The sequence below is a fragment of the Symphodus melops genome, assembly GCF_947650265.1.
Source record: "Symphodus melops genome assembly, chromosome: 13".
In the NCBI taxonomy this organism is placed as follows: Eukaryota; Metazoa; Chordata; class Actinopteri; order Labriformes; family Labridae; genus Symphodus; species Symphodus melops.
Genome location: NC_136703.1, coordinates 13,228,056 through 13,251,912, shown reverse-complemented (window position 1 = coordinate 13,251,912; position 23,857 = coordinate 13,228,056). Strand labels below are relative to the sequence as shown.

The 23,857-nt window shown below is 42.2% G+C and overlaps 2 protein-coding genes across 3 annotated transcripts; both read right to left on the bottom strand.

The window, feature by feature from the left end:
- Positions 1-324: 324 nt before the first annotated feature.
- On the bottom strand, positions 325-11,817 carry larp4aa (La ribonucleoprotein 4Aa). 2 transcript variants are annotated; one of them, XM_079358868.1, is made up of 17 exons: positions 11,199-11,817; positions 9,820-9,937; positions 9,483-9,641; positions 8,512-8,593; positions 8,271-8,407; positions 8,079-8,182; positions 7,859-7,969; positions 7,704-7,757; positions 7,400-7,609; positions 6,812-6,915; positions 6,564-6,605; positions 5,009-5,239; positions 4,856-4,910; positions 4,602-4,760; positions 3,838-3,977; positions 3,197-3,434; positions 325-2,831 (listed from the first exon to the last, which is right to left on the bottom strand). In XM_079358868.1, exons 1-17 carry the CDS (start codon positions 11,313-11,315, stop codon positions 2,445-2,447), a joined length of 2,448 nt encoding a protein of 815 aa, XP_079214994.1. In that variant the 5' UTR covers positions 11,316-11,817; the 3' UTR covers positions 325-2,444. The 2 variants fall into 2 exon arrangements, with proteins under 2 accessions (XP_079214994.1, XP_079214995.1); XM_079358869.1 differs by lacking the exon at positions 6,564-6,605 and having other exon boundaries at positions 11,199-11,816.
- Positions 11,818-14,759: 2,942 nt separating this feature from the next.
- pfkma (phosphofructokinase, muscle a) lies at positions 14,760-23,772 on the bottom strand. Its single transcript, XM_079360572.1, has 22 exons — positions 23,547-23,772; positions 22,495-22,568; positions 22,229-22,306; positions 21,073-21,262; positions 20,455-20,620; positions 20,261-20,305; positions 19,244-19,352; positions 19,035-19,130; positions 18,848-18,940; positions 18,628-18,753; positions 18,392-18,456; positions 18,041-18,104; positions 17,769-17,915; positions 17,250-17,320; positions 16,826-16,913; positions 16,561-16,713; positions 16,317-16,481; positions 16,149-16,210; positions 15,860-15,971; positions 15,641-15,740; positions 15,238-15,343; positions 14,760-15,147 (listed from the first exon to the last, which is right to left on the bottom strand). Exons 1-22 carry the CDS (start codon positions 23,635-23,637, stop codon positions 15,006-15,008), a joined length of 2,343 nt encoding a protein of 780 aa, XP_079216698.1. The 5' UTR covers positions 23,638-23,772; the 3' UTR covers positions 14,760-15,005.
- Positions 23,773-23,857: the final 85 nt, after the last annotated feature.

Below are 23,857 nucleotides of genomic sequence, written 5' to 3'. Positions count from 1 at the left end.
TTACAACCTGTTGATAGTTCAGGGTGCTGCTTTTGTTAGTAGCCTGAACATCCTTTATTCCTTTTTTTAACAGGTTGGAAAACAATTTATTTCACCAATGTTGTCTTTATCAGCGTCATAGCACCAACTAAACCAAATTGATAGATTGTAAAGCAGAAACTCAAATCCTGCTTATTACTGCATCCGTTAGCAATCCATTACTGACCCTCTAACTTGAATTTTTTTGCTGATAACATTGAGTATAAGATGTCCCTCTGTTGGTAAAGTTAATGTACGTAAAGAAAAAAAACTAGTAAGACCAACAAAGAACGAAACACTGGAAAGCCAAATCAAAATAATTTATTTTTGGTGACATTTCATACAGGTCTAGAATTGTGTCTCAAACACTTGGTTTATCCATTACTACATTTCCTTTTCACCATCCCAACCCAAATGAACAGAAAATAACAAAAACATATGGAGGAGGGAGCATTTTCCTGTAGATATTTGCAAGCCTGTCAACATCAACCATATGCTTCTAATATGATTTCACATTACTCATGAGTAAGATTTTCTTTAAAAACAAGTTAGTGCATGTATTTAATTATTCTAAACCACTAGCTGCTCATACTCATTAATGAAAAAGAAATACAATCCCAGTGATTGGTTATTTATTTACTGCATTACTAAATCCAAAGTCAATGCCTCAAGTATTTTTTTTCACTTAGCTGACATCCAGGACAGTATATAAATGTCATATGCGTGATTTTATTTTGCCAATGCGATTTCACACAACTTTGGGGAAACCAGCCTACCAAGATTGGGAGAAAAGCTTTGTGCATCAGAATTAAAATAAATAAATTTAAAAAGCAATACATACAGTGAGTTCAACTTCAAATTCTAAGCCAGCCTCTCTTTTTTCCAAGAAATTAAAAAAAAAAAGGCAAAAAAACCAAAAACAAAAAACATCAAACTCACCCTAAAAGCACAAAACAGTTTGGTGGAAACCTGTGGTCAAAACGTTCCTTTGTAAATTCTGTACTAGAACAATTACATTCTCCCACACACGTTTCTAGTGAAGGGTTATTACAATAAAGCATAGGCAACTACACCTCTACAGCTTCATCAAAATCCAGTTTAACTGGGCCAAAAACGTCCCCAAGACTACATTATGAAGCAGATCTCGTCAATAAAAATCAAACTTTATCCTAGCACTCTATGATTGTAGGCAGCTGGCACATAGCACGTGAAAATGTTCCAATTTTCTTTTTACCCACAACTTGGCTGCTAAATATTATGTAGCTATCATCTTTAGCTAACAGCCGTCAGTCTAATTTTGACACTATGCCATTGTTCAGAACAATTCACAGATATAAGCCTAACCTGGATATCCTTTGATGTAGAAAAGCCAAACCTCAACTAAACCGCTCTGGTGCAATAAACAGTCGAACATCACCGCTCCAACCAATTTCATCTTTTCTCCTGAAAAACATCAACCTAATACCCAAACAAACATGTAAACAGAGAACCTGACTGATTATCAACATGACATTGATCTGAATCAGAGTATTCGGTTCAGAGAGAAAAACTTAACATGAAAAACTGGGGACCAGGTTAGCAGGTTCACCGTGGCTGTCAGGCCAGCAAGCATCCTCAAAGTGGATTTCCTCTTCAAACAAAACCACACATCTGACTGCAGCGTACACTGACAGCTTCTGATATCTGAATGATACAATTTAAGCCAATTATGAACGGGGATCAAAAGACCACCGTCGGACTCAACTCAGAATTAAACAGAAGATCCCACTGTCTGGTTTCAGGATGACAATTCTGAATTTCTGATGTAAAAATCAAAAGAAATCATCCGTTTCATTACATCAGTGCAACAGCACACTGTAGCACCTCAATCATTTTGCTTAACAATCAATGCATACACAGACTTCAGTCAACCTTTCAGTCATACTTGCAAATCGAAGCAAACAAGAAAAAAACAAAAAAAACTGATGTCTCATAGCGTATAAGTGATGTCTTTGTACATGTACATGACATATATGCATGTTCTTTTCTCCTTAGTGCATATTGTTCTTGCAGACATCTATTTGTTAAAAAAAGAAAAAGAAAACAAAGTAGAGGGCTGTTTAAGCGGCCCAGCATCCAACCTCTCCCTAGCAGAGCATAAATGAGACGGCCTCCAGATAAATCGCACTTAAAATGACTTTAAGTTGAACGCTGAAGGCCAACACAGATATTCCTTTTCAAATCACTCATTAAAGTTCTTCAGATGTCATTTTGCTCATCAGTCCTGGATGTCCTGGTCTTTTTGTCATTTTAAAAGCTTTTGTTTTGACAAGTTCCAGGGGGGAGGTGGCTACCATAATGTTGTTGCTTTTGTTATTCATTTTTATATAATTATATATATCCATGTATATATTCATACAACTTTTTTTTCTATTCATAATCAGTTTTTACTTTGGCGATACTGGCGGGATATTCTGCTCTTTGCCAGTGTGCCGGTAGCCTCCTTGTGGGGAGCTGCGTTGGGCCGGAGGCGGGCGCCTCTGGTCCCGAAACTTGAGGCCCCCAGTGCCTCTGGGGCCGTTGCTGCGGTAGTAACCTTGAGAGTCACGTTCACGCGGTGGCCGGCTCTCCTTGCATTCCCAACCCCCCTCCCTTTCGTGGCTTTTCTCTTGTTTGTCCCCGCTGCTGGGGCCCGACTCCTCGGCCTTGTTTACGCGCAGCTCGCGTAATGGCTGGCCCGGAGCTGTGCCTGAGGGAGCTTGAGCTGGGGCAGCAGGAGGAGGGTCCTTGGGTGGCCGTTGGCAAACCTCGGCGTAGCTGAGCTTACGAGGTTCCTTGGGGGAAAAATATATATATATATATCACAGAATGAAACAGCTATAACTCAGACTCCAAACATTGATATATTTCATGACCTTCCTCGTCAAACCCTCAGATCTCATAATCTTAACGCTCATCGGGGTTGGAGTGAACATCCTGGACTTTTGGTGGGAAAGGGTAGAGGGAGATTGAAGAGGAGGAGAGAGGATAGGTAGAGACAGAAGAGAACCAACGCCAGTAAGTTCACTACCACACTTCCCTCTATGCGCAGAAGATCTCATCACTGGGAAGACGACTCTTGGCACCATAAAACAAATTAAAAACGAAGACAACTGTGCTCATGTGACGGCTATCATTAAAAGAAGAAGCAGATCTTCACCTGTGCAGGGGTGGAAAAAGCAGCTGTCGCAGGGGCTGGCGTACTGGGTGTCACTGGGGTGGAGGCAGCAGAGGGCTGAGGCCTGGAGGCGGGCACCGGCTGTGACGAGGAGGAGGTAGAGGAGGAGGATGGGTTAACAGCCGTTTGAACTGGCGGGCGGGGAGTCACTTTTGGAGCTGGAGCTGGAGCTGGAGCCGGGGGCTCTGCACGTTCAACCCTCCTCTCCTGGCGTGTGATCCTGCAAAGACACGCGATTAGGACAGTCTAGTTACCACAGTCATAGCGCTTTCACACCTGCACAAAACTCCTGGAAAACATCCTCAAACTTTCAGAGTGAGCTGCACGTACAAATGCTAATAAGTCATGGTGAGCTGATGAAGGAATGCAGCAGGAAATATAGTCAGGATTTCTCTACGAGCGAGCGGGAGGGGTTTGTGAGTTATCAAGGGACCGGTGAACGACCTCCGACTGTGACGGGCAAGAAACTGCTTCATCATGCTTTTCTTTCCGTAGTTACTTCATCGCTCTCTTGACATTGTAAATGTGCCATTCTACGCACGTCAGGAAAACTTTGTGAAAACATGAGACTACAAATTCAACAGCTAACTTTGTAACTGCACAGTCTACTCAGATGTTTTTACCCAGTGGATGGAGGTCCAGTTGGTTGTGTTGCAGACTTGACAGCAGCAGGAGAAGGACTTGGGACAGCCACAGCCTCTTCTGTGACTGGGGCTTGGCCTGAAGCTGGACTCACAGTGGCTTCCTTATTGGCTTGTTCAGTCTAAAAAAATAAATAAAAATACATATTCTGATTGAAGGGGAGCAAACATTACAACTGAGAGATCTTTTAATATACTCTTTGTGCAGCGGTTTATTTCATCATGCTGTGTCTTAGGGTGGATGTGAAGGCATGCTGGGGGATTTTCGACTACATTGTGCTCAGTTGGTTAAAGCAGTGGAGACGCGGATGGCTGAAAACAGTAACTTTTTTGCAAACAACAAACTGAAGGAAAGGAGCCAACACCATCCACGTGTAACCAAGAGTCCATCCTGCTGCGTCATGAATAACACAAGTGTTTTTTTCCCCCTCAACTTGATTCAAAGATTGATCTTCCCGCTAGTCTTTGACCCTCAGATCTCATAATCTGAACGCTCATTGGGAGCCGAGTGAAGCACCTGACTTTTGAAGTGAAGGGGAGAGAGAGAGAAAGATGAGGAAGAGAAAAGATAGAGTTCAAGCCAGTTACTCCACCCTGCGCTTTCCCTCTATGCGCATCTTGATCTCATCATCGGGTGTGACTCGGGAAGAAGCCAGTGAGACGCATCTGTGTGAAGTTGCTTTGTCGGGTCTGAACAAAATTGAAAAAAAAAAAGAAAGAAAAAAAAAAGTTCACTTCTTTCTTACCTTATCCCTGTACAAACCACGAACGACGTCTGACATTCGGTTTTCCAACACGGGCTCCCCCTGTGTGCTGACCACGCAACCGGGTAGAGGTGGGAAATTGGTGGCAGCTAAGTCAAACTTGGGTGGAGAAACTTTGACCTCTGCTAGTGGTATATGCCTCTGAGGGGGGGAGGGGTGGAAAGGAACAGTAAGTCATCAGGATTTTTCAGAATTTAAATAAAAACAAACTAGAAACCATAAATATTGTTCTGTACCGCGAGACGGTCATCTTCTCGCCTCCTCCGTGTTCCCCTGTATGTCGTGCTCCGTCTAAAAGGTGAAATACATGTGTCAAAAACAATGATTCTTTTACAGTCAGGCAGATTTATGGCAGCCGTGACAGCTTGGCACAAAACCAACAGGTCTACCTTCCACGTCCGGCCATGCTGTTGTCATCACTGGGGTCCAGAGAGGAGGAAGAGGAGGAGAGATGAGAGAATGCTGAGCTCAGGTCAGAGGCCGTCTGGGCCGGGTTAGTGGTGGCGCTAACGGGAGTGGGGGGCTGCGGGCTGCGCAATCCAGTCAGACTATCCAAGGGGACAGGAGTTATGGAGGCTGGGGTCACCTCTCCTGTTCTCACCTGGGGCTTCACGTGGTTTCTGTTGCACAGGGGGGGGGGGGAACTTGTGTCAGCACGATCAATATTAGGTGAAGACTGATCAGAGAATTAGGTAGAAACCAGTGTTTCCTGGAAAGCTTCGTGCAACCAGGCTGACTCCATTAGGGGGTCAATATTGTTTCTTGAGCGTTATTATTCAGGAAATAGTTTATTTGGAACACCTCCAAGTTTTTTCTGAGTAATGTCAGGTCAGACTCAAATTATGTTCAGCCATCTTCAGAGAAAAATCAAAACCGGTTAAATGTTCCCCACCTGTATGAATGTATATTTAAAACAATATTTACACAGAGGTGGAAACAGCTCAGGGTGTTTAAAAGGAAACACTGGTGGAGCAATAAGACAGCATGCTGTGTCTTAGGGTGGATGTGAAGGCATGCTGGGGGATTTTCGACTACATTGTGCTCAGTAAGTTAAAGCAGTGGAGACACGGATGGCAGAAAACATTAACTTCTTTTGCAATTTGCAAACAACAAACTGAAGGAAAGGAGCCAACACCATCCACGTGTAACCAAGAGTCCATCCTGCTGCGTCATGAATAACACAAGTGTGTTTTTCCCCCTCAACTTGATTCACAGATTGATCTTCCCGCTAGTCTTTGACCCTCAGATCTCATAATCTGAACGCTCATTGGGAGCTGAGTGAAGCACCTGACTTTTGAAGCGAAGGGGAGAGAGAGAGAAAGATGAGGAAGAGAAAAGATAGAGTTCAAGCCAGTTACTCCACCCTGCGCTTTCCCTCTATGCGCATCTTGATCTCATCATCGGGTGTGACTCGGGAAGAAGCCAGTGAGACGCGTCTGGGTGAAGTTGCTATGTTGGGTCTGAACAATCTTGCAAAAAAATGTTCACTTCTTCACAAAAAGGATTTTTGTTGTTACGACATCACATGGCACAGAGTAACAATCACTGACGAAGAGCAGCCAAGACAGAAGCATGACACGTTTGTTTATGGGAGGTTAGTTAGGGCTGAGAGAAAATGTTACATGTGATAATGTCGATGAAAGGAGGACAAATTGTAGCAAAGAGGGCCATGACTATAAAAAAAAAAAGCCAGTTAATCAGAATTAGATAGAAGCTGCTGCCTTGTAGTACAGAAAACTACATCAATCAAACGGCCTGAAAAATCCAGGATGTCCAATAAATGGCAACAAACATTCATCACAATGATTCAAGGGATTAATGGCTTTTTAAAAAATCGGCCTGGCAGAAGGCATAAGCCCGTTATGGATTCAGTCATTTGGCTGCTGCGGTATGGTAGGAGATGAGGGTAGTGATGAAGCTCATTGTACAGTATAGTAGAGGTACCTGAAGGCATTTATTACATTCTTTCTTGAATAGAGGGGGACGCTGTAGAGGGGACAGTAAACAAAAAAAAAAAAGAAGAAAAAAAAGACAGGGAGTCAATGCCCTGCAGATGTTACATTTTCTTTTGACAAAATTCAACTGCAGATGGTCCGATAGTAACGCTTCACATCTGGCCAACACAGGCACAAGTGGCAAAACAATTGGAACATGATTTATGCAAACAAAAAGCACTGTTGACATGTTCTTACCGGTTTCTGTTGAACGGGCGACTGATATTTAGAGAGTTGGAAGCAGTTTTGTAGTGTCCAGCAGAGCCAAATCCATTCACAAAACCACTGTTAGGGAACGGTGCCTGCACAAATTAAGGAGACAGCATTTACAAACCTTTCAATGCAACTATCAGTGAAGTTATTCAAGAAATAGCTTACTAAAAGGGCTAGAATTTATTTTCACTGCATTATCGTTAGTGTTATTTTCACTGAGTATTAGCAGGTTCATGATGGCTAACAGACCCCTGAAGCAGCTTTAGGCTTCAGGGGCTTCCTTGTCAGGCAAGATAATGTGTGCTGAAGTCTACCAATCATAAGACTCACTCGTATTTACTCAGTGCATGCATACACATGACATTCAATGTTGCAATGACTTACTAGCAGCAGCAGTGTGTGTGTGTGGTTTCCCCCCCCCCCCCCCCAAGCTAAAGGGGCTCATCGTTCAGCTTGTACAAACATCTACACGAGTGTTTTAACACTTCTACATATTTAAAATCTAAGAAGCAGTGCGAATGAATTTGTATGGGTTTAAGTTGTCGTGGTTGTCTTTATAGCGGCGGGTCTCACCAAAGGAGTTTCGAAATACGGTGTGGGCGAGGGTGTCCAGGTGGGAGGTACGATGCCATAGACCGGGTACTGCTGCTGGGGGTAGACGTGCTGCATGTAGAGAGGGGAGCTGTACTGGGACTGGCTTTGGGACTGCTGAGCGTACATGCTGCTGTCCATGCTACGGTAACCATTCTTTGCAAAGAATGTGTTGATGGCCTTTATCCTGGCCTGACAGTGAGACAGAAATACATCACTGTTAAAAGGACTAAAATAAAAAGGGGGCATTTCCAAAATGACTCAGGAGTTTTAGCCAGCAGCTTACCATAATGGGTTTTCCCTGAAATGTTTTTACTTCCTCTCTCAAGTACTTGTAGGCCTAGATGAACAGAAGAGAGGAGCATAAAGCAATTAATGAGGCTGCATATCATCTGAATAATTCAGACAGCATGGAGAAGAGCACAACTTGACATGAGTTACCTGTTGAGCATCTGTGTCGGATTGGAATGTGATGTACCAGTTGTTGTTATGTGCAAACTCAACACTCATCACCTTTGGACAGTTGTCATTTTTGAAAAGAGACTCCACTTCCTGTGAAACAGAAACAATGGCCTCACACTTCAGGTAAACATCAACCACGACTTGGTGCTTCCCACGACTTTCACAATTCTCTGGGAGCGCGTGAAGAAGTTGGATTTACCTCCACAGGGGTTGTTTCAGGGACCTCCCTCAGGATGATAATGCACCGTTTGTGATTGGGACGCACCTTCTCCCCTTTCTCATCCACTTGTACCATCGGCGAGGCTGCGGAAAACCCACGGGAATAACATCACACCACAGAATCCTGTCGACCGGTTTTTAAAATAAACGACTTCTTAAACTTCACACTTACATCTCAACACATCCAGGATGAGCTCCATGTCAGTAGTGAGGACCTTGATGCCCTCCATGCTCGCTATAGTCCAAATAGGGACAAACTGGTCACTGTCCATCTGGGACATCAGGTACAAATCCTTAGAGAGGTTCTCTCTGAATTAGAACGAGACAGATTGTTGCAAGTTAGCCGCCTGCTAACTAAGGACACTTTCTAAAACATGAACCACGCAAAGGTGGGCCGAGTGCTTTGCTCTCACCTGGAGAAATAAAACTCGAGCTCTTTCTTCAGAGACTCTCGTAGATTCTCCGAGGAGATCGGCTGTTCCTCAGCTTTGGAATCTAGTAAAAACAAATAGACGTGACTTTATCACACTGTTCCACTGTGAAGACAACTTTAAAATATTAATCTGCATTTGTATAGCATCAATTCATAAATAATGTTATCACAAGACACATTACAAAGGAGCAGGTAAAAGACCTGATTCTGAGACAACATGGGTAAGACATGAATGAAAAATGTACAAATACGTTGAAAACGAGAGACAGAACACAGCCACAGTAGAAAACAGGAAGTGAGGCAATACACTCTGTAGGACATAGGTCTATAATGTTCAGTCTTTGTTTTATCATTGACATAACTGTTCCATGATCAGGATTTTTAGAGTTACACTTCAACAGATACACTCGACTAATTCCAACACCTTCTCTGCTGCGTTTCAGTAAATGTGACTTAGATGAAAGTGTGTTTAACACATCCACAGAGCACTTCATATCACAAGAATCTCGCTTTAATGCCTTTGATCATCTTGCTATGTGGTTATAAAATCCCTCAAGTTCTTAAACACTGCTGTCATTGAAATGGTTGGGTTAAATAGAGTGTGCATCATTTTATTCTGATTCTGTGGAAACGCTTGTGTTGTATGGCTCTACACTGTCATAAAAAATAAGTATAACCAACGGGCATAAAGAGATAGTAGCATGCAGGTTCTAATTTCATTATAAGACTCCACCCAATGATTAAATCACGTGCTGAAGACACCCACCTCCTGACTGGTAGTCTGAGTAGAAATAATTTTCCCTCACAGAAACATTAAAGAGGTAGAGAGTATGATATCAGACCATACAACTTCCTTCCTCCATGTTTGTGTATCCTTTACAGACTGTTTTACTTTGATTGTAAAGGAAGAATAATTCTCAGTTTCAGTGGCTGTTTGGAGACGTGGCTGACCTGACGTCCCGGTGGTGGCCTCGGTGGGGGGAAATGTCAACTCTGGAGGGTCCATTCCATTAACTGCTATCTCAGCTGTTACTGTGGAGCTGCTGTCATCCAGGGCCGTGAATCCCACAGTGTACTGCTTGCACCCAGCAGACAGAGGCTCAGAATAACCTGTGAACACGGTAGTGTTTCATTTAGAAACAACACTGGGCTCCCTTTAGCTCGTCTGTTTAGAAAGTACTCACAACAAAAACATGTCGCACATTTTTTTAACTTCAAAACTCATTCAGTTGTGATCAATTCTGTAATGACTTCTCCAACAGTCGTCATCGTGCAAATAGAAGCGTACCTTCGCTGATGTCCGAAGGGGGCCAATGAGGAGTGTTGGTAACAGCCTCACTGGAGGCAACAGGCATCTCCTGCCACACCTTGGCATTTGGGTTCAAACCGGCGCCTTTAGAGGTGACCTTCAAAGCAGAGACAAGTTAAATTAGGAAAGTTACAGCAAATCATGCAATTCAGGTTAATACAAGCTTTTTAACACAGAAACACCACCCAGAGTGTGTTAATAATGTGAAGCTGCAGTGCAAACGGTCTAATTGTCACTTGAGAGAAACCAGCATGTCTATTGTGTTATAAATGTTGATAATATATGATCAAACAAATATAACTTTTGAATGAACACGACTCAAGAAATTGATCTCACTCTTCATATTAAATGGGCTGAGGACTAGCAGCAGAAAGCCAGACCCTGCAAGGAACTATGGCCAAGAATAGATCACATACTGTGTATGAAGGCGTTCACATACTGATGTGAACTAAGTGTGCTTTGCCCAAATACCACTTCAAGAAAGGTGCACAACACTTAAAAAAACGCCACTAGCTGTGAAGTTTGCCAGATTCTTCCCTTTTGACATTGTTAGTCGCCACCTGCTAACAGATCCTCCTCTCTACAGAAAACGCTCAGCCTGACAAGTCCAGCTGTCTGAAGACACTTCTCCTCTCCAGGTAGAAATCATTACACAGTCAGGCCTCGGTGCCATTCAAACAAGAACGAACAACTATGAGCCTTGAAACTTGACACGTTGGTTACAATGCATGCTTGTGTGATACAGGCCGCTGCACGCCAACTAATGTCAGCTGACTGCTGCGCAGCACAGGCCAGATATTTGCAACGCATGCCACTGCGCTAGCTCAGTCAGCTAGCAGCGCGATTAGCTAACAGATAAGGTTTGTGATTGAAGGTTTATCCTCAGGTCACTAATCTAAGCATCCGTCACCTACAACCTGAGAACAACTTCATCAGTACGTCACTTCTTAAAAACAACACTACGGTCGTCCTACTGTGGTGTTAAAATGTAACTTACAGGCTAATGATTACTCAGCAAACTACTTAATGAGCTCTCCTGTTCCAGAGGCTAAGTTAGCTTTAGCTAACCACCAGAAGGTGCTGCAGAGATCCGGCTAACAAAAACTCTGAAATCATCTCTGGCTGCAAGTTAGTAGTTCTGCAAAAGCTGCCATATGCGTCTCTTTATACTCAATACCTCTTCGCTATTTAACACAACCAGGCAGTAAATACTTAAATAAAGATGAACAATGGGAGATTATTCTGAGTTTTACTTGGATTATTAATTTGTGCTGCTTAATCGATATCGTTACCCACACTGAGGGGGGCGTACTGTGCTAACAGGTTTCCAGCTAATATGCTAAGCAGGCCTCACTCACCATGCCGCCTGACCCTCTCTGGCTCCCCAGCAGAGCCTCGTCCTTCGTACCGGTCTTCGGTCCGGGATCAGCCTCCTCCTGCAGCAGCGGCGGCTCTCCGCTCTGGTCTGAACTCATCAGCCGCTCCTGACTCACTTCCACTCCCTTCGCGTTCTCCCAGCCCCCCCGGCCTGGCTACCACCTCGTCTCTCCGGAGTAAAGGTTGAGCTCAGCGGTCTGACTGGTTCCCTGCTCGACTGGGTTGACCAGCAGCACGCTAAATCTAGCTTACTAGCTAGCTAGCCGGCTAGCTGATAAGCTACCGACTACGGCTAACGACCTAGCGGGCTAACGCCAGTTAGCTCAATCAATCAAGCCTGCACGTTACGTTACTGCCGATGTGAGCGTTGCAAAACCATGACTCTTCTTAGACCAGGGTCCCCACGGCTGTCTCCCCAACTATGACCGCACACACACCGGGTTCATGAGGCGCCTTCCTGAACGGCCGACCGGAGCGGACACTGGGGACACGCGCCTCTCCTCCGCGCACGCGAAACAGTCCGCCGACGTCCCGGCTGCCACCGCGAGTTCTCGGTGACCTCTGCACAAACCAGTTCCTTTTCCGGATGCACAGCAGTGTTTTATTTTTATTTTTTAAAAATGTTTTTTTGCCGTGTTTGTACTATTAAAAAGTCATTTATTGAATAACTCCGAAGTAGACCTACACTTACAGTACTTCGTCTCTACATATTTTATTGTTTAGTTCAAAATGTTAAAGTTGAATTATAACTAATTTTTTTCCAAAGCCGAAAGGATGACCTTTCTTTAAAGATGTAGCTCGACATTTTGTTCATGATTTGTTCCCGGAGTTTGACTCAACTAGTGTTTGGAAGGTTTTTAAAATATCTAAAAAATGTGTATCTTTGTTTGAAACCATAGCTGAAAGAAATACACTGTATTAAAAAAAAAAGAAATAAAGTGTGTGGCACTCTCCCTCTCCCGCCCACCAGTTTCACATCCAACGCGGTGGTGATGAACACACTTAAGATATGGGCTCAGATTAGACGTCACTTTGGGTGGCTCTCTCTTCCTAGGGCGACGCCCATTTGCGACAATTACCTTTTTATGCCAGCTAAGATGGATTCACGATTTATCTCTCTGGAGAGGAGTGGCCTGCGCTGTTTGGGTGATCTGTATGTTGATGGTGTTTTTGCCAGTCTTGGCCAGCTACGTTCTGCATTCAATTTAAAGGACTTAGACTTTCTCAAATATTTTCAACTTCGTGATTTTGCTAGGACTCACACCGTCATTCCCTCATGCTCCAGACCCCAGTGGCATTGATTTGGTGCTCAAGGCGAGAGTCCTGACAAGAGGTCAAGTTTCTTTCCTCTATAATCTCTTGTTCACAACTAACGAGTCTGCGATAATAAAGATTAAGGCTGATTGGGAAAACGAGCTACAGACCTCTCTCTCTGAGGCTTTCTGGGAAAGGGCGCTTGGGGCAGTTAACTCTTCCTCTAGCTGTGCTAGGCTGTCTCTCATCCAGTTTAAGGTGCTACACAGACTTCACTTTAGTAAACATAAACTCTCCAAAATGTTTCCAGATACAGTTGTTGATACTTGCAGTAGATGTTCCCAGGCTCCTTGCAATCTGACCCACATGTTTTGGTCCTGCTCTAGTTTGGTTACGTACTGGCAGTCCATCTTTAAGTCCATCTCTGACATCTTGGGTCTGACAATCAACCCCTCACCACATATCGCTATTTTTGGTAGGTCTCCTGATAATCTTGCCACCTCGTCCACTCAAGACAATGTTATCGCTTTTACCTCTTTGATTGCCCGTAGGAGGATTCTTTTCCTGTGGAAATCTTCTCAACCTCCTTCCTTTAAGGTATGGCTCCATGACATCTTGTTCCTCCTCAAATTGGAGAAAATTAAGTTCTCTCTTAGGGGATGCTCGGAGAAATTTCACTTTCAATGGAGGCCTCTCCTTGACTACTTTGAAAAACTTTCACCTGACAAAGTATTATAGTAACACCTTATTGCACGTCGATATCGATCCTGCCCTCTCGGGCCTGTCCGGTGCCGCCGCCCCCCCCCCATTTTTTTTTTTTCCCTTTCCTGGGGTTGTGACCTGGACGTGGGCAGCGGTCCGGCTATGTCTTTTTCTTCCTTACATAACAGCGGAGTAGTGAGTCTTTTTTATGTCTTTTTTTATGTCTTATGTTGTTACTTTTCACTTCTGAATAGGTTGTACTGTTTTATTCGCTTCTTTGTTTGTTGATGTTGTGGGATACGTCTATACTCGGTCATCGTATTTTATTTATTTATTTATTTATTTATTTTTTGTTTTGTTTTGTTTGTTTGTTGTGTTTGTTTCTTCTGATTGCTTGTTTTTGTTTTATGTCTACTTACTTTAATTAAGAGATTTATTTGTTGTCTGGGGGGGTTGTTTGTGGGGATTACAGGTGGGGCCTGTGTTCAGGGCCCTCACACGTTGCTCAGGGAGAAAAAGGAAAATTGTTAACTACATCCTGTTTTGTAATGTATATTTGTTTACATGTATTCGTTTAATAAAAAATGTTGGAAAAAAAATAAAAATAAAAAAAGAAATAAAGTTAATATAATGTTGACCGACATGACCAAACTTTTAACTATTAATGCCATTATATGCAGCATGGTGATTAAAAGAAGAGATTTATTTTTTCCATGTGTTTTCCTCTGCGATTAAAAGTACTCTGTTTGAAAGAGCGGCCCATTTCTTGAGATTGAAAAATAACACTTTGTCCATGCCCATATTCAGGGACAAGAAGCAGGTTTAATTAGTAGTCTTTGGTTTGAGATCAAAAGAAAAAAGAAATATGTGATGTAATCACGTTTTTCCCCCCACTTGAGAAGCTATCAAGAACTGATGATAAACTCCTGAAGAATTGAATGATCACAGGAAGCTTGGGCAAACATAACCCACACAGCATTACATTGTCCAACTCCTTTTTTCATTGGGCCATCTATGTTGTAGATAAAAATGGCCCCAGTTCTTGGACTCCCTTTGAAATACTGATAAGAAATGTTTAAGATAACGAATAAAGAAAAGTGACTGGATTATGCATACTCTGTCATACCCTATTATACCCATATTAGCATGCTTAGATATTTTGTAGGGGAATCTTCATAGACATGTTTCATTTTATGCATTTTAGAGATTTTGAACATAGAGTTGAGATAAATTAACTTAAAATTAAAAGCATAGCTGCAATAATTCATATGTAAACGTTTAGAAAATTGAACTTAATACTGAGAAAATGTAAGGGTCATTTTATCACCAGTACTATTAAATCTATGTATTTTGAAGTGTAAAAATGAACAGGAGTACATGCACTTGTATGTAATGATGGATCCCCATATTGTGTTTTTCTTTTAACACATATCAGATGTCAGATATGTGTAACATCTAAAATGTTCAGATTTGGGTTATACAGTCCCCAACCTTTGCTTATGATTAGCTCATCAGCGTTGTCTTTGTAAATTGTGGGTAAATGAAGTCATAGACAGCTTTCTCAACACAAAGGACAGACAGTGATGGGTTTTTTTTAAATGTATATTTTTAATTTATTACTTGATATGTTCCATCTTTTGCTTCACTAAAAGTTTTGCTCATCGATGGAGCAACAAAATAATGAATACTAAGAACCAACAAAAACACATTTAAGATTAGGGTTGGGGAATCCGTCGCTCCTTTACCAAAATATGTGAATATGTAATAAAGACTTTATAATGGAACAGAAAAATTCCCCCACTCGGACTTCTAAATGTGTAGCAAACTTGAGCCTATTTTCCAAGTGGACTCCTCTTCTTGATCACATGCTCCATGTCAGTGTGTTCAGATGTGTCCAGTTTGATGTTGTACTTGGCCAGGATCTTCATGATGGGCCTGATCTTCAGCCACCACTGTGTCTTAGGGATGCGGTGCCTGAAATAAACAGGATGGATCATTCCGTATATTCAATATAAAACATGTCACTTGTAGGACAGTATGTCAAATGGGAAAAAAATGTCTTACTCAAAATCTGTATCTCCCTTCAGGTCAGCAAGAGGCTGGAAAGTAAGAGACCTTTTCTTCATGCCCAGCACACAGGCAGAGTCTGGTGTGTTGGCGAAGATACGACCTAAAGTGGACAAGAAGTTAAACATATCAATTTTAAAAAAGTTATTTGTTACAACATTGTATGATTTTTTGAGAAGTTGATCATAAGTTTTGTCTAAATGGGCATCAGGAAACTAATCAGCGATGAAGTCCTATAGAGAAATGTTGTGCAGGAACAAGTACACAGAGGTAAAAGTCTGAAGTATAACTCGGTACAGTACATCAAATAAATGAAGTGAAGTTACATTTGACTGCTATCTCTTTGTAAAATGAATTCTCCGAATATTCCACAGAATCATTTGATCCCATGCTCACGTACCATGCCTGTAGCAGTCCTTGAGTTTCTCAGTCAGCCAAAGCACAGACTTGGCCCCCATCTTTGTGCCAAAGTTTCTGTCAAAGGGTGTTGGAGTGCCGCCCTGTAGTCAATCAAAGACAGACGTGTTTTATTATTAGAACTGTAAAAATAGCAGAAAAAAGGATAAAATCTGTTCCAGTTTTCCTGGAGTGGATTGGACATATCACTGCATGAACTGACCTGCTGCATGTGTCCCAGAACATTCTTGCGGCAGTCAAAGATGCCTTTTCCTTCCTCTGAGTACAGGTTGAAGACAAAGTCAGTGGTGTAGTTGGCGTTACAGTTCTCATTCCTAATGTGGAAAAACAAGGGGCTAGTTATTGAACGAGAAGGATGTTAAGTTATACATAACAGCCAACAACTTTTAATCAAGCCTGTTGTCTCAGAAGTAAGCACTTAAAACTTCAGGTATTTGAACAAAATGCTTCGTATCATCTGTTAGTGTGGGTCACACCTGACCAAATCCCACCTGAGAATCAAACCTCTCTTTACTGTTGTCTTCATCTTCTCCAGGAGATGTTCTACATTGACCTAAAGGCCAAATACACACATCACAATCAGAACACGGCACTTCCTTAAAGCTCCATAGATTCTAAAAACCTCAATACCTGACAAACAGGTGCAGTCATTCATTCACCTCCAGATCTTTAATGTTGAATTTCTCCTCAAAGATGTAGGCAGCATCAGCACCAGCAGCCAGCCCAGCCATGGTGGCCAAGTAGCCACAGTATCCACCCATAGTCTCAACAATGAAAACGCGTCGCTTGGTCCCTGCTGCAGACTGCTTTATTCTGTCACACGTCTGCAGAAAAACACAGAAGCAATAGTCAGCATGGTTTTTACTGTATATATGAGTATGTATATGCTGCTAAGATACTGACAGAGGTGATGGTGTTGAGGGCGGTGTCAGCACCGATGCTGAAGTCAGAGCCAGGGACGTTGTTGGAGACGGTGGCCGGGATGACCACCATCGGAATGCACATCTCCTCGTATTTCTCTCTGGCCTGAACCAGCTCCAGGCCTCCCACATAAGCCTGAAGCACAGGGAGGAAGTTATCATCAACTATTTCAAGGCCTTTTTTGGAAGAGATCAGCCATTACTAACATGATTGTTATATTTGTAAAAATGAGGCTGACACGTCTTACCTCAAATCCACCAATGATCACCAGGGCATGGATGTTGAACTTTGCAATGTTCTGGCTGATTTCTTCCAACATTTTACCTGGAAGAGTTCTTTTGGGACACAGACAGATTGCACAGTGTGAGGTTTTGCAGTCTAAGGAGAGAAGTTTAATGGGTTTTTTTTTGTTTGCTTTTGTTTTTTAAGATTTTATTTTTGGCCTTTTGCCTTTATTATAGAGGAAAGTGGATAGAGTCAGAAATCAGGGAGAGAGAGTGGGGAGAGACATGCGGGGAAAGGAGCCATAGGCCGGACGCGAACCCGGGCCGCTCGCGTGAGGACTGAGCCTCAATATATGGGGACGCGCGCACTGCCGCTGCGCCACCAGCGCCCCCAGAAGTTTCATGTTTTTTAATGGGTTTTTTTGTTTTTCTTTTAACTTGTTTTACCTCTTGGTGCCCAACATTGAACCTCCTGCTCCAGTCCAGCCACTCACTGAAGTCCAGACAATTGGTTCAATCTGCAATAATGACAAAATATTGACTGAAAAACATTCAAAAAGAGCAACACAATCAAAGGATGGCAGCATTTATGTTCAGTTTGTGAAGTTCTTATCTGACAAACACAGGTTACTTGCTCTGTTTTATTTGTTTTTTTTTTTTTATGACGCTACATGTTAAGTAATTCATGTCTTGTAAACCTTTATGTCCTTGAACAAAAAAAAATCAAAGAGACATTTTTAAAGAAATTAATTCATTTTTGATACAAATATCATCCCTGCTATTATTTTTCTTGCAATAAAAACATAAAAGTAGTCTCACTTTAAGTTTCAATCTGTTTATGTCCCATCTGTTTGTTTGTTTGTTTGTCAATCACGCCATGAAAAACATGTCTCACATCATTTTTAACAGATTTAAACAACATCAACAGTCACAATTGAAGTTCTGGTACAGAGAGAGGAAACTCACCTGTCCATGAGCCAGACCGTCAAAGCCGTCATGGACAGCCAACATATTGTGTCCCTGGATGATACCCATCCTAACAGCTGAGCGAACAGCAGCATTCATACCAGCACAGGGAGCCCCGATGTTCATAATGGCCACATTGATGTTGCTCTATTAGTAGAGGGAAGCGATGAAATGAACAAAGGGTTGAGAATTGAAACAAAAATAATAATTTAATGTTTATAAACATGTAATTCATGGTGGACATTTAGATTTAGTTTATGGATGCTCCTTACCTTAACATCTGGGGGGTTGATGTGAGCCAACAGCTTGTATGTTTTCCAGTTGTTCTCAAAACTCCTTCAATTTACACATAAATAAAGTTCAGTGCTACATCATCAGTGAAAATTAAAGTTTATTCTTTTTTTTCAGTATTTAATTCAGTGTAGCTATCAATTTCCACCTGTAGGCTACCTACAGTACATTGAGCTTTTCCCCTTATTTTCCTCTCATCTTTGTCTGAACTGGATGTTTTGTGTTTTTACCTCTAGTAGAATATTTTCTTGGCTAAATGCAATGAGACTGTATGAGTACTATATCATCATCGTTATAATATTTGGTGAAATTTAACACTATCAAAGACTTACTTTCCTCTGAGCTTGATGGCATCCTCAAATCTTCCCTCAGCCATTGCAGCGGTTACATCTTTGGTCTGATGCCAAGAGAGAGAGAGAAAGAAAGAAAGAAAGAAAGAAAGAAAGAAAGAAAGAAAGAAAGAAAGAAAGAAAGAAAGAAAGAAAGAAAGATCCTCAAAACAAGAAGCCTAAGACTCAACAAAGAAATGTAGAGGTTTCTTATTTGGTATGAAAACATTGTGACGTACCACTTGCACACACTCCATAAGTGGCAGTCTGACTGCCTGGTTCCCAGACAGGCTGACCACACAGGCAGGAGTTTCTGGAGTGGCCTCCAGCAGCGCCATCACTGCCTCCACACCCATCCTGCTGCCCTGGATCACACACAGAGTCAGATCTTTAGTCATGTGTTAGGACTGAAGAGGCAGTGGTATACACTATACTTTATAGTTTTATAGAGATATTTACCAGGATTCTGTCAAAGGCTGAGGGTGTTCCTCCTCTTTGTACGTGTCCAAGAACAGTGGTACGAGTATCAAAGCCGAGCCTTTCAGTCACCAGCTGGTGACGAAGAAAACCACCTGTTAGCACAATATGTTCTCTGGCTAGCTTGGAATAAAAATGTATCACACTGACATCAGAAAGAAGGGCTTGCCTTTTTGATCTGTTCTGATGTAATCGGTTTGCCATCTCTGGACATTGCACCCTCAGCCACAATGATCACGTTCAGACGAGAACCTCTGGCTCTTTGCTGTTAACAAATAACAATCAAAGGTAATACAAGTCCTGCTATTGTGCACTTTGAACGAAATATTCTGGAGCAAGTTGGCAGGCATCTTCAACTGCTAATACAGACACACATACGTTTGTCAACCTTCTGCACAAGTGGTCCTCCCAGCCCTCATCTGGTGGCATCTCTGGAATGAACACCCAGTCTGCACCACAGGCCAGAGCCGTCACCAGAGCCAGATACCTGAAGACATGCACACACACAAGATAAAGGCCAAAGGAAGACAAAGGAGGACTTTGTGTTTATACGACTGTATGTATTGTTAATTTGGGATCAGTATTGTAAGGTGAAAAAGTATTTTTCCCTTAAAGTTGTTATGAAAGGGTATTGAGGAAAGAGATTCCACTGAGTTTCTCACCCAGTTACAAACTCTGGACATGGTGAGTACAATGTCGTCCATGTTGGTTATGAAGCTGTCTTTAATGAGTATTTACCTGCGGTGGTTTCATTTTATTTTGATGCCAGTGTTATGGAAAATTTTACTCCATGTGTACTGTATGCGTTGTACGAAGGTCTCATAGAATCTGTCATATAAAACGTATGTGAAATGTCTTAGAATACTACATGCACAGCCTATTGGGTGTTTTGTTTCCCATCATTTTGTTCCCTTTATTCTGTCTTTCACACTCTGTACATGTGGGAAGAGTCACCCAGACTCTGTCTCACTAGACTCCATCTCCTTCTCAGCCTTGGGAGATGGTAAATAGTCATGTAGTCTCTTCTCTCACACTAGGGGATAGATCGTGCCCTGCCAGGTGGGCAGTGGCTCTATGTAGCGTGATGGAAATGTATAAGTTTTCATGTTTCCCTCTTCTCGGGGCCTCTTTCTCTCCTCACCGTGTGAGAGAGGGGTCTTCGAACGCTTATTTTGCCATCGAATAAATGTTCATTGAGACCAGATCGCTCTTGGGGTTCTTTTTTGAATAGATCTTCTCACTCTTTATTTTCACTCTTTGGTAATGGGAAAAATTCCCACCACACAAATAAAAGGGAACTAAAAAAGTCTTTCATTTTCTAAAAACTAAATATCAGCTGTCTCATGATCATGCTTCAGTCCCTGTCAATGGACAACACACACACAGGGAACTGACCCGCAGTGTCTTCCCATCACTTCCAGGATGAACGTCCTCTGGTGGCTGTGGAGTAACAGAGAGATATCTTGTGTCAATCAAACAAACACAACCCATGTGCTCATTTTACTGTCCTGCTGAGAAAACATTTTATTTTTGTCCATGTTGAAGTAAATCACTGGGTGAGGATATGTTGGGTCGCAGTTGTGCTTTACCTCTGTGCAGTCGTGGTGATGGCATCGACCACCTCGATGATGCGATGCAGGGCAGAGTCAGTGCCAATGGTCATGTCGGTGCCACAGAAGTCATTATCGATGGAGCCCACCATGCCAACGATGTTCAGGTGGGAAGATTGCTTGGCCTCTTGTTCTGTGATCTTACCTGCAGAAAAAAACATTCAGTCCTGGTATACACACAACTTTAACAAGTATTATGGATTTTTTTTAACCTATAAAGCATTATATGAGAATTTAGAGTATAATTTACTTTCCTGGGGGAAATGTGTGAACAATTTTATGGCCAAACATGCAATATTTTGATAAAGATATTTCCCTAAAGACAAAAGTCTGAAGCTGTTGGAAAATCCAATAGATCATTTAATGTCCAAGAACCCTTCTCCCAGGGAGAAGATGTATTTGTTTAATATATAATCCTAATCTATCAAAAGGTTTTTAGATATTTGAAAGTATAACTTGGAAATAACCAACCCAACATGCAGGACTCCAGAATAACCTCCATCACATTCTTAAAGGCACAGCTGAGGGTTAAGTCTAAAGTACTAAAACAGACTTAACTTCTAATATTTCCCAAAACCTCTATATCTGTCTCTTTACCAGCTTTGACAAGGTCCGCCAGCAGTCCGCTCCACTCCGTCCTGAACTCATTGGCTCCCGTCAGACTGCCATCTCCACCGATCACACACAGGTTGGTGATGCCCAGCTTAACCAGGTTACGAGCTGCAGTCATACGGCCCTCTCTGCAGCGGAAATCCTTACAGCGTGCACTGCCTATCACTGTACCCCCCTAAATACATCAAGATGAGAAGCGAGTTGCATAATACTGTAAAATCATGTGAGGTCGCAGCCTCCCATTGAGGAGGAAATAACTATAAATGTATCTCTGATTTTAGTCATTTCATATCTCTGCTGAGGGAGAATCAAGCTTTTTTTTTTAGTAAAACTGTCAATGTTGTTCCAGTTCTGTTAAGTGTGGATGTAAGGCACAAAAACAACGAAGATGAATGGATTTATTCAGTTGTGTACCTCTGTTTTGTTGTATATTCTTTTTAGTAACTACAAAGTATGTTAAAGGACATTGTAGTGTGGTTATGTTTAAGCAATAAAAAACAGCCCAACTCAGTGAAGAAATGTTTTTTGGTGAATCTTTGAAAACCTCAATACAATATTAACTAAGGATGTAAAGACTCATTGCATAATCATGACAAATCAATTCGAAGGTGTCAACTTTCACATTTATCGCAATAACATTGGGAGTGTCAGCAGCTGCAGAGCAAGATTTTGAAATTGAGGATGCGTCACTGTCTTTTACATCTGAGATGTGGATGCATTTTGGCTTTCCCCAAGACAGAAAATAAAAGAAGATAACAGAGATGACAAACACTGTGTGCAAATGTTTCAAGAAGACAGGGAACTACACAAATAGCACAACCACCATAATGCAGCCTTTAATCGACACCATGATGAGGAGTTCCAATAGCCTCCCTTTGTTTTATAGGCCTAGTCAAACAGTAAAGCAGGTTAGCTTCCTCTCTCATTATTTGTATAGTTTCATTCTGTAAAATAAATCGTGAGAGAATCGTATCATGAATAGAATCTTATTGTTATACTTAATCGTTACATCCACTATATTAACAAACCAAAAGACACTAGATATCTTTATAAACAACAAAAACATTGTGTTGCTCCTGTGTGTAGCTAGTACTGTGTATGTCTGTTTTTGTTTGTGTTCAGTCGGCTGGACATCACTCACCAGCTGCAGCATCATGGACACACTCTCCCATGTTGCGAGGCGGATGTTGTCTCCTCCATCCACCAGACCTTGATAGCCCTGCAGCACACGAGAACATCCACTGTGGTTAGAACAAGATGAAGTTCTGCCTTTGAATGGATTTAAACCAGAACATGCAACAACAATAAAATCAAAAAAACACTCATTTTTCATTTTTTAAAACTTAAACTGTCTGAAGGTTTGTGTGTCAATGTATTGTCTTTATTTGCAAAATACTCGTTCTGTACCTCATGAACAAAGTAGACTTTTGCTCCGGTGTAGAGACCCACTCTGACTGTGGCTCTCACGGCAGCGTTCATACCTGAGACAAACATAAAACATGTTCTGTGAGCACTTATTAACTCACGTTACAACACAGGGGATCAATGTAATCACCATTTTCCGTCAGGACATCAAAACTTTACAGACCCTTCTTAACCTTTAAGTGACCTTTCATTGGCAACAGATGAAACAAAAATAACCATAGGGAAAGGACAGGGGTCAAGTTTAGGGGGACTGTGTGCCTTGTACACCATGGATGTGCAGTACACTAAAGGCCACAGTGTGAGCTTGTGTTGTGAGAGTTTAGGCTGGCATGTGGCAGCTCTTGTTTCAGCAGACAGCAGCTGAGGATCGGGGGGCGTTTCTCTCTGTCCATACCAGAAAAAGGTCAGAGTCGCTAAAATTAGCCCTGAAGATGAGAAATAAGTGAACCCTGAGTAAAATAAAGCCCCTGCACGAAGAGTAAGGGTCAGGTTGGAGGGGAAGATGGTACAGGTCGATGGCATGAGAAAAGAAAACAGGAAACATCACCCAGTTTAACTGAAAATCAGGTTGTGGTCGCACACATAGGTTTACAAGCGTGTTTGTGTGCATGCATTTGTATGTCTTTGTTTTAACAGTTTATGTGCATATTTAGATGTTTGAGATAGATTGCTTAAAAACAGTTTCAGTACAAAATGATTGCTTTGTCTTTTGCACAGACAAAAGATCAAACTCTGCTGGTGTTGTGTACCCCTGATGTAATCTGTTTATTGCAAATTTCTTTCTGACAGCTGGCCTTCACTCAGATCCATGGAAAAAATACTTCTTGCCCTTTCTCGTCTTTGGCTCGTGAACTCAGTCAGCAAGTCATGCAGTACTAACATGATACTTATTGGCACCAAGGATAGATGCCAGCCGACTCTGGCATGGTGGGGATTCAGTGTTGTGCTCAGAAACACCATCAGGAAATAACCTTTGCCATGTTAACAGTTCAATTTGGTTTTGAGGAAATATTACAGGCGAATCATCTGCTTACCTTGTGCATCACCTCCTGACGTCAGCACAGCAATGGAGCGTCCCAGCCCCATCTTAGTGGGGTCCATGGTCGGGTGGATATCCTTTGACATGTTTCTGGAGGAAGCTGCTCAGGCACACTGGTGCACACCAAAAAGGAGAAAGAACAGAGTCCTTCACTCTCTGCTCCTTAGAGGAGGCACGAGCGAGGGTACAGGCTTTATAGACTAACTGTCCCTTATCCTGCCCCAAGCCCCCTCCCACTGACACCCTTCACCACTCACAACTCTACTAAATATACATCAGGCCCACTGACCACCTGCAGTGGACAGT

Excerpts from the sequence above, each read along its gene's own strand:
- larp4aa (XM_079358868.1), bottom strand. The coding sequence starts at position 11,315 with ATGAGTTCAGACCAGAGCGGAGAGCCGCCGCTGCTGCAGGAGGAGGCT. Across the intron at positions 8,183-8,270 it reads CATCCTGGATGTGTTGAGAT|CCTCGCCGATGGTACAAGTG; the intron begins GTAAGTGTGAAG and ends GGTTTTCCGCAG. Across the intron at positions 3,978-4,601 it reads GTGGTTTGTACAGGGATAAG|ACTGAACAAGCCAATAAGGA; the intron begins GTAAGAAAGAAG and ends TTATTTTTTTAG.
- pfkma (XM_079360572.1), bottom strand. The coding sequence starts at position 23,637 with ATGTCAAAGGATATCCACCCGACCATGGACCCCACTAAGATGGGGCTG. Across the intron at positions 20,621-21,072 it reads GGCGGACCTTGTCAAAGCTG|GTAAGATCACAGAACAAGAG; the intron begins GTAAAGAGACAG and ends TTTTTTCTGCAG. Across the intron at positions 18,941-19,034 it reads CATCAGAACAGATCAAAAAG|CTGGTGACTGAAAGGCTCGG; the intron begins GCAAGCCCTTCT and ends CTTCGTCACCAG.